Below are 14314 nucleotides of genomic sequence, written 5' to 3'. Positions count from 1 at the left end.
ACTCAGCTGTTGCGGTACATTGAAATTGATGCAGAAGTTCACAGTGTAGTTTTTCATGGATGTTAGAGTTATTTGCAAATGAAGTGTAAGAAATTAGGCATAACATACACATACAGAACATGAATATGGTTATGTCAAAGGAAAAACATTTCAAGCAGAAAAAGTACAAACCTCACATACTGGAATATTCTGTGTGGATAAATCAAATATAGAAACTACAATCAGGATTCCTGAAAGTCTCATTGTGGTGTCATCTCTTTAAGCAAGCTAGTCTCTGTATCAAAGACAACAAGAAACCACTGATTAGGCAGAATCAACCCATGCTTTTATTTAATCCATTGCATATAAAAAACTTTTTTTTTTTTCCTTTTTCATTTGTTTTTTACATAAAGTTGTATGATCTACAGTGCTATCCAATAGACTGCAATTAACAAGGAATCCGTTAAAATAATATTTTAATTGTCCTGTGAAACTTCCAGACAAGTTGGCATTCTAAAGACATACCCCAAAAAATAATTGTCCTGAAGACCTTTTTAAGTTACAGTTTGTGTTTTCCTTTCATACCATAAAAAAATAGAACACATAATGAGAAAAAAACCCACTGTTTCCATTGGTCCAGGGCTGTTTAGAATCTACAGTATGTGTGTCAAAATAAGAGTCCCTCTCTTGTGGGACAATGATGTCACTCAACCCCCCCGAATCCCCCCCCCCCCCCCCCCCGTCCCCTTCACTACACAAATATACTAAACCCTTCTCCTGTCCAGGCAGAAGGATGTCAGTGGTTTTGGATATTGCAAGTTATGCGAGTGGAAGTGTGGGCCGAGCATAGATAAGCAACACACCGTCAGTGTTTCAGCCATAATTAATGCAGCAGTGGCTGAACATGCAGATGCGTCTCAAAGCCTCGGTGCTTCACGGTCCAACTGCACACTCCCATAGCACCCCATTCAGTGTTTGTAGCTGTGACAACAACCGGGGCGGGTGTGGACAACCCTGCAGCAACTTCGCACACAATCGACGAAAGAGGCAAAGCTCCTCCCTGGTTGTCCACATCCAACCTGCTGAGTCAAGTCTTTGAGCGTATAGTGGCGGGGTGTAAAGGAGGCGTGAGTTGTTGCGACCAGGTCTACAGCAAACGGGACTCTTCCACATCCAGCTATCGGCCACACGTCACTCAAGTAGTAAATCTCTGACTTGCAGTTGACCTGGATCTCTGCACCAACAACGTATTCCCACCCAGTGCCACACCTTTTGATGCAAAATTGTGTTTGGCTGCAACAGTAAAAGGCAACTTTTTTTTTTTCCCCACACACACAACAGGAGATCAGGCCAACCCAGGCCAGGAGATTCACTAATGCAGCAAAAAGAGAGAACTAGAAAATAAAAAGAAATCTAAAGCTTAAGTAAATAACATGCGTTGAATTTAAGGCACAGCCCATGGGCCAAGGAACAGCTTCTTTTTAAAAAAAACAATTTGGCTTTCCCCCTCTCTTCACTGAGCTAGTTCTCAGATGAGCAACATGTCGATGGATCTTTTCTTTTTACACTGAAGCTCATGTGTAATAAACATTCTCTCAACAAGAGGTACGTAAATACAGCCACACCATCACCAAAAGGGATGATAAGAATCAACCATTTACAACAAACGGCATTATGATAGCAATAACATTAATAATTATATATTATATACAGCACAATAAATATATGTTTGTAAACAGCGATAAAACCAGAAATATTTTTTTTTTATTACAGGTAAGGGCATCGGGTGAGGATGAAAAAAAAAAGAGAGAGAAAAAAATCTTGGCACAAAATAAAAGTTTAAATAAAAAGTGTTGAAATGACACAAAAAAAAAGAAGCACTCATAATAAAAAAAAAGCAGTGTGCAGATTTTTTTAGTGTTTGTTTTTTTCTTTTAGTTTTTTATCCTTTTGTTGATTTTCTATATTTTATGTACAAGTGAGCAAAACAAACTATATTTGGGTATTGTAACTGGTAAGCCTGTACTGGTCTATGCTACAGTGAGATATTTACTGTACCAACTTTATATTGCAAAAAAACAAACAATTCGACAAATAGAAAAATATAGCAATAAATAATAGTAACTTGCAGACACTTGGCCGAGTTGTAAGACAGCATTGCTCAAGAATGCATGAGTGAGTGTTTGGCGTGTTTAAACATATAAAAAGAATGAAAGTGGTGATATATGAATATATCAGTGCATTAGAGTATCTACGTAGAGGAGAATCTCGTGTGACGACCACGCAATGAAGCTGATTGTCTTGTCGAAAACAAAGACAGCCATTGAGTTTAATGTTGTGATGGCAAAATGAAATGTAAAATGAAAATAAAAATTAGGGAGATTAAGGAAAAAAGCGAGGAGGCTGAAGACGGGCGGGTGTGAGGCTGTTGGTGACGCGCACGTCAAATAAAATGTGCGAGGAAAATTAACGAAAGGAGAATAAAAGGCTTTGATAGCATTGGTATAAAATCACCCAGTATTTTTTTTTTTCTATAATTATGTTACTATTTCTGTTTACTCGGAGCACTAATTAAGCGTCTAAAAAGAAGGTGCTTTTTGTATCGACTACAAAGCATTGCATTGTCTCAGAATGTGTTCAAAAAGAACTGCAGGCAACGATAAGGGAAATTTAAAGGCGTCATCCACATCATTAAAACAATTTCAATGAGAGCCAAGCACGGGACTTCGGGTCTCTGCTTCCTCACCAAAAGTAAAAGTTATCATGGAGAAAATCCAAATTTCCACTCACAGGACCAAACCAAATATGAGTACAGCGGTACAGGGAGAGTCTAGATGCTGTTGGAGCACCTCAGATCACTCCTAATGTAACCCGGCTGGAAAGACACCCCCCTCTAAAAAACATTGGATGTATGCGTCTCATTCTCCCCGGAAATAAAGTTCCCCGCTAACAAAAGAAAAACCAAGGACTTGCAAAAGTAAATTCTAGAAAATATCTGACTCTTACATACAGTACAATAAAAAAAGGAAAGAGGTCTAGGACAGCGTCGATGGCTGTTTAGATTTGAGCTTTGTGTCAGTCAGGATTTCAAGGAAGACAACCACATCAGAGATGTTTCTTGAAAAGCTCCCCCAGTGTGCTGCAGCTTTCGTCTCCGCGGCGCCTTTCAGCAGGAACGCCAGGAGTGCGCCTCCTATCTTGTAGCGGGGAGGAAATGACCTAATGGAGAGGGAGATGCTCCTTGAACACACCAGTAACGTCCGTGTGGATAAGGGGCACTTGATAAAAAACACTGCAAAACTTTCAGGCAAGGCGGAGACGAAGCGGAGGGAAGGAAGGTGTGATGTCATGTGTCTGAACTGTTCATCCGTGTGCTAAATGCAAAGATTGTAAAGGGGGGGGGGGGTGGGTAGAATTGAAATACAGACACACCTCTTCAGTACGAATGGGAATGGAAAGGTGTTTTCCTGAGTGCAAAAAAACTTGAAGAAGTACCGGTGGGCGTGTCCGAACAAAGCTGACGGAGGAGTGGCCAAGGTGGAGAGCAGCGAACGCTTTGGAACCATAAACATAGATGTATAAAAAACACAGACAGACTCCACACAACCCAAAAAATATTCTATAAATAATCATCTGTAATTACTAAGAAGAACAGTTAATCAGGTGCTGTCTATAAACTGCTATGTGTCGGGGGATTTCTCCTTGTCCTCCTCGTGCTCCTCCACCTCTGCTACCTTTTCCTCCGCCTTGCACGTTTGCGAGCAAGGTGTTTTCTCCCCTTCCGCCAACTCCTCCTCCTCCTCCTCCTCCTCCTCCCCCACCTGTTCGTCCAATGGAATCTCAGTGGATTCAGAGTCCTGCGTGCAGAGTGTTTTAGAGTCAGTACAGCTGTTGTCCTCCTCCTCCTCCTCATCCTCTTCTTCTTCCTCCTCCTCTTCCTCCTCGTCCTCCTCCTCCTCTGGCTGGCTGCCACTGTCTTTTTCAGTGTCCGACTCCCCGTCCTCCTCCAGTGTGAGCTCAAACTGGAACTTGTCCCCTCCTGGGGGTCGACTGCCGTCCTCAGGGTCGTCCAGCGCAGGAGACGGACTCTGGGGGATGGTGCTTTGGTACCACTCCCTGTTGTCTTCCAACGTGTCCAGGATGTCCTGGGCATCCGGGTGGACCAGGTCAGCCCACGTCTCCCACAAAGGGTGAACGATATAGTCTATGAAACCAACCTACAAGAAACAAAATAGATCATTCAGTCTGTGTGCAGATGGCATAAGCATGGACAGCAGATCTGTGTGTCCGTGTGCACTACCTGGCTCTTTTCTACTGAGGCGTTGTGTTTGTCACACATAGGGCTGATGTCCATGCCCCGCTCCCTCTCCCGGTCACCCTGACAGAAGAACTCCTCCATGATGCGGTCCGTCCACTGCCGGTACAGCTGCAGGGGCTTGGTGGGGTTGCTCAGGTCCGCACAGTGCACCATGTTCTGGAGAACCTGAGTAAGACAAGCAGCAAGGTGTCAAACACAGAACCAAGGGATGCCACTTGGTCCGTTATGTAAGGTACGCTGAAGCACAAGGGCTCGCTCGAAGCATAAATAACACGAGAGGGTGGCCCTGGACGCAATTATCTGCTCGAACCCGACTGAGAGCGAGAGAAAACTAACCAATGAGAACCCGACAGGTTTTCAGTTCTTACTGTCCAATCAAGAGACCATCTTTTTCAGTGATTACAGGATTTTGTGGTGTAAAAAATCAAATTGATAACCCGGCAGATGTGACCATTCCAAAATTGCAGTAATCGCTCAACGGGTCTCGACGGACTCGGGTTGGGTTTTCACACTCTAATTTCCAAGTGCAAAATATCAAGCTAAACTTCTGCAAGTAGTGAGTGTCACTAGATGCTTTCAGCACCATACGGATTTTGCTGTAAGTTTCTGCAGATTTCCAAGTGCAAACTTTTGTATACATGTATAAAACTTTTAAAAAACGATGCAGAAAAATGCTCAGAATCAAGAACAAAGTGATATGGAACTCGGTGCAGATTTATTCCAGCAGCTGTATTCTGACCTGTATCCTGTCAGAGTAGTTGTCCAGCAGCAAAACACCCGAGCTGGTCACCTTCTTAGTTTCCACCATCGTTTTCAGATCGGCCAGTAGATTCATGTGCTTCGACATGTCTGTTGCTAGAACCTTCGGACACCAAGAAATACCACATTAGCCTCACAAACACAAGATGTAAGACATATCGTATTTTAAAAAGCTTTAAATGTAGAAGAGTCTTTAAAGTTCCACTCTTCAGCATCACTAGTTCCCTTCCCTAGGAACCTCACAGAGGAGGCGTCAAATCGTTTTACTTACGATGTCAATGACCATCTTTCTCAGTGATTGTCTTTGTTTTTTGGTCAGGTTTTGGAAGATGTCACAGTTCTCATCTTGTAGGAGCTTGAAGCCAACTGCTAGGTGGTGGTTCTCCAACACGGACGAGTCGTTGTACATCAGCGCTAGTTCCGAATCTGCAGGGAAAAGATGAGAGGGGTCCTTTTAGTTAAAAGGATATTGACAGAATTTGTGTATTTTCTGCCCATATGCAAAAAGGGTTGACTCCTCAACAGAACCAGGAGCTAATTTTCTCTGCCAGTAGCCCTGTCCTCATTTTCAACACGTCGCATTCAGCTCTCACAGGAGAAAGCCCAAGCATGTTTTCCACAGAGAGGTTTCCCCAACACTGGGTCATTTGAAGGTCCTCTATTTAGATTTTACATTAAGATGCATTAGTCTTGGCCGCTGTGGAGCAGAAGCAGCAGAGAGGAGAAAGGTGATCCTGCTCTGTTGCTCTGTGGCTGTCTGAATATCTGTCTGGTGGCTCCTTCCTAACCAGGATGACTCACTCTGCCCCCACTTCAGGGATACCCCATTTGGGCTAATCGGAAGACGTACACCCACACACTCTGCAGTGTCGGTTTTCTGTTCTTACACTCTCTGGCTTGAGGACACTGTAGTTACTGAAACACCATTAACAAAGTTAAAGGCTAAGTTCACCCACTTCTACTGCTCGTCCTGTTGACGGTTTTGCTGGTGTTTTTCAAGGTTTTGAGAGATCTGTCTGTGAATTCTGCCTCCACTTAACAATGCAAAAATCATATCTTTCTATCTCAGCCTGCATGATTCTATGAAAAAAAATAAAGGTCTGTGGCTGATCCTGAGTAACAGGGACATTGATTCTGGAAAGAGATGTTGCTGCTGATTTTATTTAAAAGCGAGTTTAATGCAATCAATGATAAAAATTGGCATTTTATCACACCCTAGTTCTACACCTATGATTTTCATTTTGATAGCCAGAGTGAAGGACACACAGGAGATGAGAGGAGAGAGTAGGGGAATGATGGGCAGTTGCTGTTCCTGGAGTCAAACCAGAGACTAACCCTTCAGCCCCTGGGTCACCCACCCACTATCTGAATTTTTTAAGCAGTAAAATAGGTCTTGTCATGTCTTTCCCAGTTGGAAAAACAACTGAGCTTATCAGCAGGACTATATTAACATTTCTTCTTTCTGTGCCAAACTCAGACAAACTGACAAAAGGTCACGGATGAAACAAATATTGACCAACGTGGCGAACATTGTTAGCTGCTCTGGTCACTATCCACCGTGCCTGTGGCCCCATAGACAGCTCAATGCAGGGATCTTTATTCTGCCTTGTTGTTCTGTATCAAAGAGATGAAGACCGGAGGCTGGCATAATGAGGAGTCTTCTTAACTGCAATATAGTGAGATCTCTGTATAAACTGATGACTATAGGAAATGCTTAACAAGTTTGTCTGTGCACTGTGGTCCCCCGACATTTCGGCCTGAATGATGCTCTGTTACGAGGAAAGAGACCTATTAAGGGCACTATCGATCTCCCCTTTGAACTCCTCTGTCTTGAATTCACACGTCACAGCCATCATGCGTGACTAAAAGCACATACTGGTGAAGATGTGGCTTTGTGTATGAACATGATCTCTCTATATATATTTATGCGTGTAGAGTTTGTTCCAAACATGCACAAGAGCTGTTAGATACAAATTTAAATTGGCTGCAAAATACCACTGTGTGTGTGTGTGTGTGGGTGTGCGTGCATGTGTGCCAGTGAGGCAGAGGCTACAGTGTGCATGTTCCCACCTGCGTATCAGTCAGGGATCGTGTGTTCCTGTTTGTGAATATGCACTGATAGCACCGCTGAGCCACTGACGTAGCTGTCAACGCGGCACCGAATTTAGACTCACTGGTGTTGATGAGGAACTGGTTGGAGACTCCAGGATGGTCCACGTCGTGAATTGCACTGGCAAAGATGGCAGCTAAGATCTCGAGGTCTGTGAACACAGCCTGGAAGAAAGAAGGACCAAAGAAGCAGGCACAGAGAGGAGGGGAGGGGAGGGGAGGAAAGAAGGGCATTGAGGAGAGAATCAGATCGCTGGGTAAAAATATCCTTGCAAGTAAGAGCCATTGATTGGACTTGGAGCAAGAGTTTGATTGAAGCTGATTGTGGAGGTGTGTGTGTGAGGGGGGGGGGGTGTGGGTGTGTGGGTGTGTGTGTGTGTGTGTGGGTGTGTGTGTGTGTGCGGCCCTCACCTCAAGGGCAGGGGTGGATAGCAGCACATGAGTCGACTGGGTGACGTCAGCAGCATGGATGTTGTTATGGTAGGCCACATCGCCATGATAATGGTCTTCTAAGGTCATCAGGTAAGTTATAAAGGTGTCGAGTGGAATTTTAAAAGTTTTTAACATGTCCCTCTCCTAAAAAAAAAAAGAGGAAAATACGAGAGAGAATTTACAGTCAAAGCAGTTTCAGAATTCAATCAGAATTTATTAAGAGTGAAGTAACGATCGTTACCTGGAATATCGTGTACATCATGACTGTTAGCGGCCGATTCCCAGAGAACTCCGAGATTTTAAAAACATTAAGGCCCCATTTATTCACCTGCTCCAGCTCCTGGAAAGGGAATTGGAGACACAATTACAGACAACACATATACTTTTTCCCTTTTACTTCCATCTTTTCCTTCAACAGGGACACACAAACGCACCTTAGCGAGTTCATCCTCGGTCTCAGTCTTCACTCCAAAGCGAGCGATGTTGGAGTTTGTGAGGCTGGAGGAGTGTTGCAGCTTTTTCACCCCCGTGATTTGAGACATGGGCTTGGTTGCCTTCTCCTTCTCCTTGTCCTTCTGGGACTGAGGGGTTGGCATCTCCACTTCGTGTTGCTTGTCTGGAGAGAAGTAGAAAGACATTTTTTTTAAAGTCAATATGAGGACGTCTGTTTGCGGTGCACTTCATTTTGGGTTCATGTCGTAGTCGTCCAACCAGGAATACAAATATCTGGTTTTGTCACAGTGAACAGTGGCTGATGTGATTTCATCCTATGTCGTCACTCACCTAAGAAAGTGCTGGAGATGAACTCGGACACCTGGTTCCCAGAGCGGCTCATCTCTGACAGGTGAGTCAACTCCCTGTTCAACATCCTCTTGAACTGGAAAAGGGACAAACACACACAAGGATGATGGTTTAACACTTTGTAATACAGGGCAAGAGAAGAACATTGACTGAGTTTACGTGGACGGCAAGATTCCAACAATTATTCTGAATGAGAACAACAGTCTTTATCAGAGATGAGGTTTTCACCCCTGCCTTGTGTACTTGTTGTTTGTGTGTTTGTTAGACAGACTACACAAAAACAAGTGAACAGATTTACATGAAACCTGGTGAATGGATGTGGGATGGAACAGGGAAGAACTCATTAAATGATGGTGCAGCTTTTTATTTTCTTCTCTCTATAAAATTTTTCCAGGGAATAAATTGCGTATCTTCAAGGACAAAAATATATATATTTAGGAGACTGATTTCTATGAGTGTGGCCAATTTAGTTGCACTTGATTGAAATTGAGGGGACTGTTGGCGCTGGCGGAGGTATGTGCTCTGCTGACTTTGATTATTGCTTATTCTGAGCATGACCTCAATCGGGTTAAAGTAATACAAAAATGCTGTGTATTCAGACTATTATCTTAAATCAGGTTGATATCGCTGTCCATGTAAAAATAGTCAATTACTTGTTTTCACAGCTGGTTCTCAGAGACACCATGTATCTATACAACTCATTCAATAAATCATATTTAAATAAATCATTCATTTTACGGTTAATGATCTCTGAGGCAAAACAAGCAAAACATTGTGAAGCTCGGTAAAACAGTAGCATCGATTTGATGACAACATGATCGCCCTGCTAGATGAGGCCTGTCGAGTCACATCTCAGAAGCTGTACCCAGGAAAGTCACCATTTTTACACACACACACATAGACACACACACACACACACCAGTTCAGAGGGCTACTGCCAGAAATGTACCTAATCATAAACCCAGTGTCTTTGTTTTTTTTCCATTTCAGTTCTCCAATAACCCACCTTTTGCCCCCCCCCGTACCTAATTGGAGAGGCAGACCCAAATTTAGCTTTGGCTTTTGATTTGAAAACCCAAACTGATTGATGTGGAGGAGAACGCTTCAAATCAGGGATCAGTGGTTGCAAAACAACAAGTGTGGTAAAAGCATATTGTGAAACAAAAACCTCTTGAACAAACCCGCTGCATTGTCTGAATCCCTCCGCCTAGGGTCCAAATGCATAATGTACATCTATTGATTAATCATCCAGATCAATAGAGACCACTTGAAATAGACCATTACAACACTGCAGAGTGCTTACTGCGCTGTTGTGTATTGACATGCTATTGCATAACAGCCACAGGTATTCACTGCGAGGCTTTTTAAAATGGAGACACATTAGGCAAACAGCCATCTGTAGTGTGCTATTGTCAGGTAACAAGAGACAGAGACGTTGAAGAGTGACGCAAGTGCGGTACAGACATTATGAAAGATATTATTCTAAAACAAATAAGGGTTGTTTATATAAAAAAACCTCTAAAGAAATATTTTTATATATTTGTTTTTTTTATTTAGGAAATGGGATGCCGAAAAGAAAAAAAAAAACGAACTGAGTGACCCAATGACTCAGATGATTATTGATCAAACAAAGTATTCACAGAGTTCCAAGAAATTCCGTTTTATTTCATGTCAGAGATCCAGTGTGGAAAAACCTTAAAAACCAAATCACTCCAAAATACATAAAATATACTAACCTGCACAAGATTTTCTGTGCAGTCAAAGCACCCTGTCTACATTTAAATGTCAACGTAGGCACCATCACCTCTTCCCAACACAGTTTGATGATTAACGGATCCAGAAATGTCGCACCTACGATGAACTGCCCCATGGGCGGCATGTTGTCAATGCACACATCAGACACACACATCACACAGAGTTTTTCTTTCTATTTGTAATCATGAAATCCTGCATCCGCATCTGCGTCAACACTAGTGATACACCTGGGTTCCAAAAAAATCCCGTTTTTAAAATTCAAATTCAGTCCAAACAGTCCAAGTTAACAAGAAACACAAGAGAATACCTGAATAATGGATTATAAAACACAGATCTGATACCACATCTTACCTTTATATATCCCCAGGACACAGAGCGCAGATAATTAGCTTCAGGCATTTTGATAAATCAGCAAACGAAACCCCCAAAAAATACAGTTCAGGTGACAAAAGCCTTCGTCAGCTAGCGAAAACAAAAACAATCCGCAGCTCTGCTCGATAAAAAAACCCTCAACCAGAAGAGGATTCAGAGCTCAGGTCAGTGTAAACCAGCAGTAGCACAGTGTCGTCCACAAATGAAGCATTGTGTTCCTTTTCTGCAAATATCCACGGAAACGAGCCCATGTCCCAGGAAGCTGAGAGGAGTTGCCGGAATGAGACTCTCCAAAGATCCGACGAGAGCATATCGTGACCACACACACTGGGACGCACGGTGACATGTGCACGCGCTCACACACTCACACAGTCAGATACAGGGACACACTGCTGAGGTTGTGAATAATTGATGATGGAGCGGATGCTTGGTAGATGCCAAAGCACCAGGACAGCAAAACAAAATCTTTCCCCCCAATCAACAGCTCCCAAATAGGGCTGGCTGCCCGACTGCCTGCCTGCTTCTGTGGCTGTGACACAAGCTCCCATGTGAAGCGCACAGGCTGCTTCCATCGCCGTGTCACACAACAGCAGCAAATCAGGGCCAAGCAATGGAAGAAGTGTGAGCTCATCATAACCTCTGATTGGCTTGGATCGAAACAGACATGAAGTCGGCTGCTGCATGATTGGCTAGGCCTGAAGTCAGTTGAACCCCCCCCCCCCCCCCCTTCCTTCAATTCCTGCAGTGCAGCGGGATGTGACGTCATGTGTGTGCATGTGTATGTGCACACAGTACATGCATGTTTGTGTGTGTGCCAGACATTCATATAAGATGTGTGCGTGTATGTGCTTTTGTGTGGAGTGACCTAACCTTCTGTACAATACGGTTACCTCATCCAACATGACCCAATATTAAAAAGCTGAGGTCAGCTGTCTCACTATTCATGGGAGGGTTGAGTCACAGATGATGTTAATACATGAAAAGCCCAATCACCTTGTGAAAATAATGAGCGTCACAATCCCCCGATGGGGGCTGCGATGGAAAGAAAGCGTCCACACAGGCGTGTGTCACTGAGCTCCGGGGGTTGCTGCTTTAGTTGAAAACAAGGATCAATACCTCACTGAAGGAAGAATCTTAATATTCCCATCAGTAACGGGAGAGATGCTCCTATTGCAAACAATGGAAACAACCATTTCCACAGCTACTAATTCAACTATATTTAACCATATCCTGCTTTAATTGAATCTTAATTGACCATGTGACAAATTTTAAAGAATTAAGTTTGTCTTTAGTGATAAAGCCTAAACTGTGTGATCCACAGACTTTAACTGATTAATGATGAGGCAGCATGGAAAGACTATAGAATTACATGTACAGGTGGAAATGCGAATAATTTTAGGTTATCATTTGTGAGGGATTATTTTTTCTAAGCTTTCACTCAATAGAGAACACATACTTTCATAATGATAGATGACTCTTGTTGATCACAGGCAGCTACTGCACCAGAGGAGGTCTCTTCTCTCTCTCTCTCTCTCTCTCTCTCTCTCTCTCTGCATGTGAGGGAACATGTGCACGTCTGTGATGGTCCAGTGGATTCATGGATTGAAAAGGGACCAAATCTGTCTCTTCCTACTTTACAGCCCCCCCCCCCGCAGCCAGCCTGGCAATGGGTGTAATTTACAGCTACGCTGAAGCAGATGAGGCCACTGGCTCACTGAGATCCAGTGGCCAAGCAAGACAGCTCAGGCCCCCCCACACCCACACACACACACACACACACCCTTCCTATCAACACAATCTCCCTCTTACTGTCACACAAACACACACACATATTGATGGCTTAGCCAAGAGGTGTGAACAACAAACTCTTGGGTAAAAATTGGAAAGTGTCACACCAAGTATAGCTGTGACTTGTGTGTAATATGTTGTTCGGCAGAATGACCAAAAATATCCGCTCCCTGCTGTATATAGCCCACGACGCCTCCACATCTCTGCGGAAATTGTGTCTTTTCGCACTTTGCACGTTTATTCAGGCAGCAGACGCCCCCTCTCTGGAGAACACAGAGAGCTGATGGCCTCGACTGTTTTCAATGAATGTACAGCTGACTGTGAACAGTATGTAAGTCTGGTGTCCATTCAACAAAATGTGGAGAAGGAAATGCTAGAACACATGAAGAGTAATGGTAAAGGGTCAGACACACTGACCCACTGTATGAACTAATGATGAAGAACACTGGAGGGGCCTGTGAGCGTTATATAATCCAATGAGTCAATGCAAACTTTTTTTACATTGTATTAATACCATTTAATAATAACATTCATATCATATGATCCTGAAGGATTATTTATAACCTGTAGATTGTGTCTCTAAAGTAACAGGTTCCAAAAGTGAATGCATTATTACACTATATGACGTCATTCTATGACTTCATAGTGAAGTCATGATGATGCCACCATGATTCCTACCTTTTGTCCATTAATTACTTTCAATGAATATACGCGTTAGGTTTCTGTAGGATCAAGAGATTCCTGTTTGAATTAAAACAATATCCTGCTCCGGGCTATGCTGGCACACAGGGTAATCAAAAAAGACAGTGAGATATAAAGATAAAAAGACAAGCTACAACATACACAAAGAGCCATTGTCATTAGTGGGGGAAGTGAAAGCCTAATACTAGAATAAAAAAAGACAAACCTAGCAACTTGTTCAGTTACTAAACAAGGTCTTTGTCCTACATGTGTTAGAGTATCAACTGAAGTACCAAAGGACAGAAACAACCTCTAAGACCTGAAAACAACTAGAAAATGTCTTTCTTTTCCAACAGATTTCCAACACCTACTTCATTTTAGGAGCATTTGATCAGGATGAATAATAACTAAATAAAACGAATAACAATGTCCACTTTTATCAAGAGTGAAGAGATGGGTGGTGGATTGGATGCTGAGATTTAACCCACAATTCATCAGATGTAAATGAGATCAACACATATAGTTTTAGAAATACCTGTTAACCTATATCCCAGGAGATCCTTTAGCAAGAAAACAAATAATCTGCATTTTATAAATTAAAAGCAGCTGAAGTCCATCAGTCTTCTGTTAAAGCATCGTACCGGTGTGGCTGAAAAGTCAGTTCAGTATCTGTAATGATCATGAGCTGATCATATCTATTTTCAAACCAATTCCTGGATGGACTTCATGAGTGCAACAGTGTGCACAGCCAGGAAATCAATGTTCAAAGGCAGATGCACGGATGTCCTGGATGACTCACAAATGGAGACAACACGCATCCGACTGTGGACAACAATAAATATGATGTCATGATTACGCCATTAAGAACCCGCAAAATGAACCACAATGTCTTTATTTGATGTAAAACTTTCAGAAACAGTTGAGTAAAATTAAAAACGTACATCATGCAACGCAAACCATCCCGATTCTTTTTACCACATCATTCCTTGTGCAACATGTATCTGCTCAACAGGAAATGACAATACCAAGAGGACTGAGATCTATGACCTTCACCTGGTTCTTTGTGCTACCACAGCCAGATACACCTCAATCAGAAGCACTTTAACTAACTGGATCAGAAAGCAACTTAAATGTTGATTCTGGGAAATAAACCCTTCAATAAAAAACTAAATTCAAATCAATACAATTTATTACCAATGAAGAAACCAAGGTATCTCACATCCTTTGTCTCCCCAGCTGGAGCTGCTGTGTCCAGGAAAATCTATACCCACACAAAGATTTGCGGTGTAAACACATGTAGGTCCTAATCTAGAGCCATGA

General features: G+C 42.7%; 1 protein-coding gene across 3 annotated transcripts in view; it reads right to left on the bottom strand.

Annotated features, from left to right (window-relative positions):
* Positions 1-722: 722 nt before the first annotated feature.
* pde4d (phosphodiesterase 4D, cAMP-specific) overlaps positions 723-14314 on the bottom strand; it is an 89096-nt gene continuing 75504 nt past the window's right edge. For all 3 annotated transcript variants that reach the window (XM_062381781.1, XM_062381782.1, XM_062381783.1), the window contains exons 7-15: positions 8381-8474; positions 8032-8213; positions 7839-7937; positions 7577-7741; positions 7231-7330; positions 5328-5482; positions 5037-5159; positions 4280-4462; positions 723-4196 (exon numbers count right to left, since the gene is read on the bottom strand). In XM_062381781.1, coding sequence (XP_062237765.1) covers positions 3660-4196; positions 4280-4462; positions 5037-5159; positions 5328-5482; positions 7231-7330; positions 7577-7741; positions 7839-7937; positions 8032-8213; positions 8381-8474 — 1638 coding nt within the window. In that variant the 3' untranslated portion in view covers positions 723-3659. The remainder of the gene's footprint in view (positions 4197-4279; positions 4463-5036; positions 5160-5327; positions 5483-7230; positions 7331-7576; positions 7742-7838; positions 7938-8031; positions 8214-8380; positions 8475-14314) is intronic.

The sequence above is a fragment of the Platichthys flesus genome, chromosome 3 (assembly GCF_949316205.1).
Source record: "Platichthys flesus chromosome 3, fPlaFle2.1, whole genome shotgun sequence".
In the NCBI taxonomy this organism is placed as follows: Eukaryota; Metazoa; Chordata; class Actinopteri; order Pleuronectiformes; family Pleuronectidae; genus Platichthys; species Platichthys flesus.
This window is presented reverse-complemented; position numbering and strand designations above follow the sequence as displayed.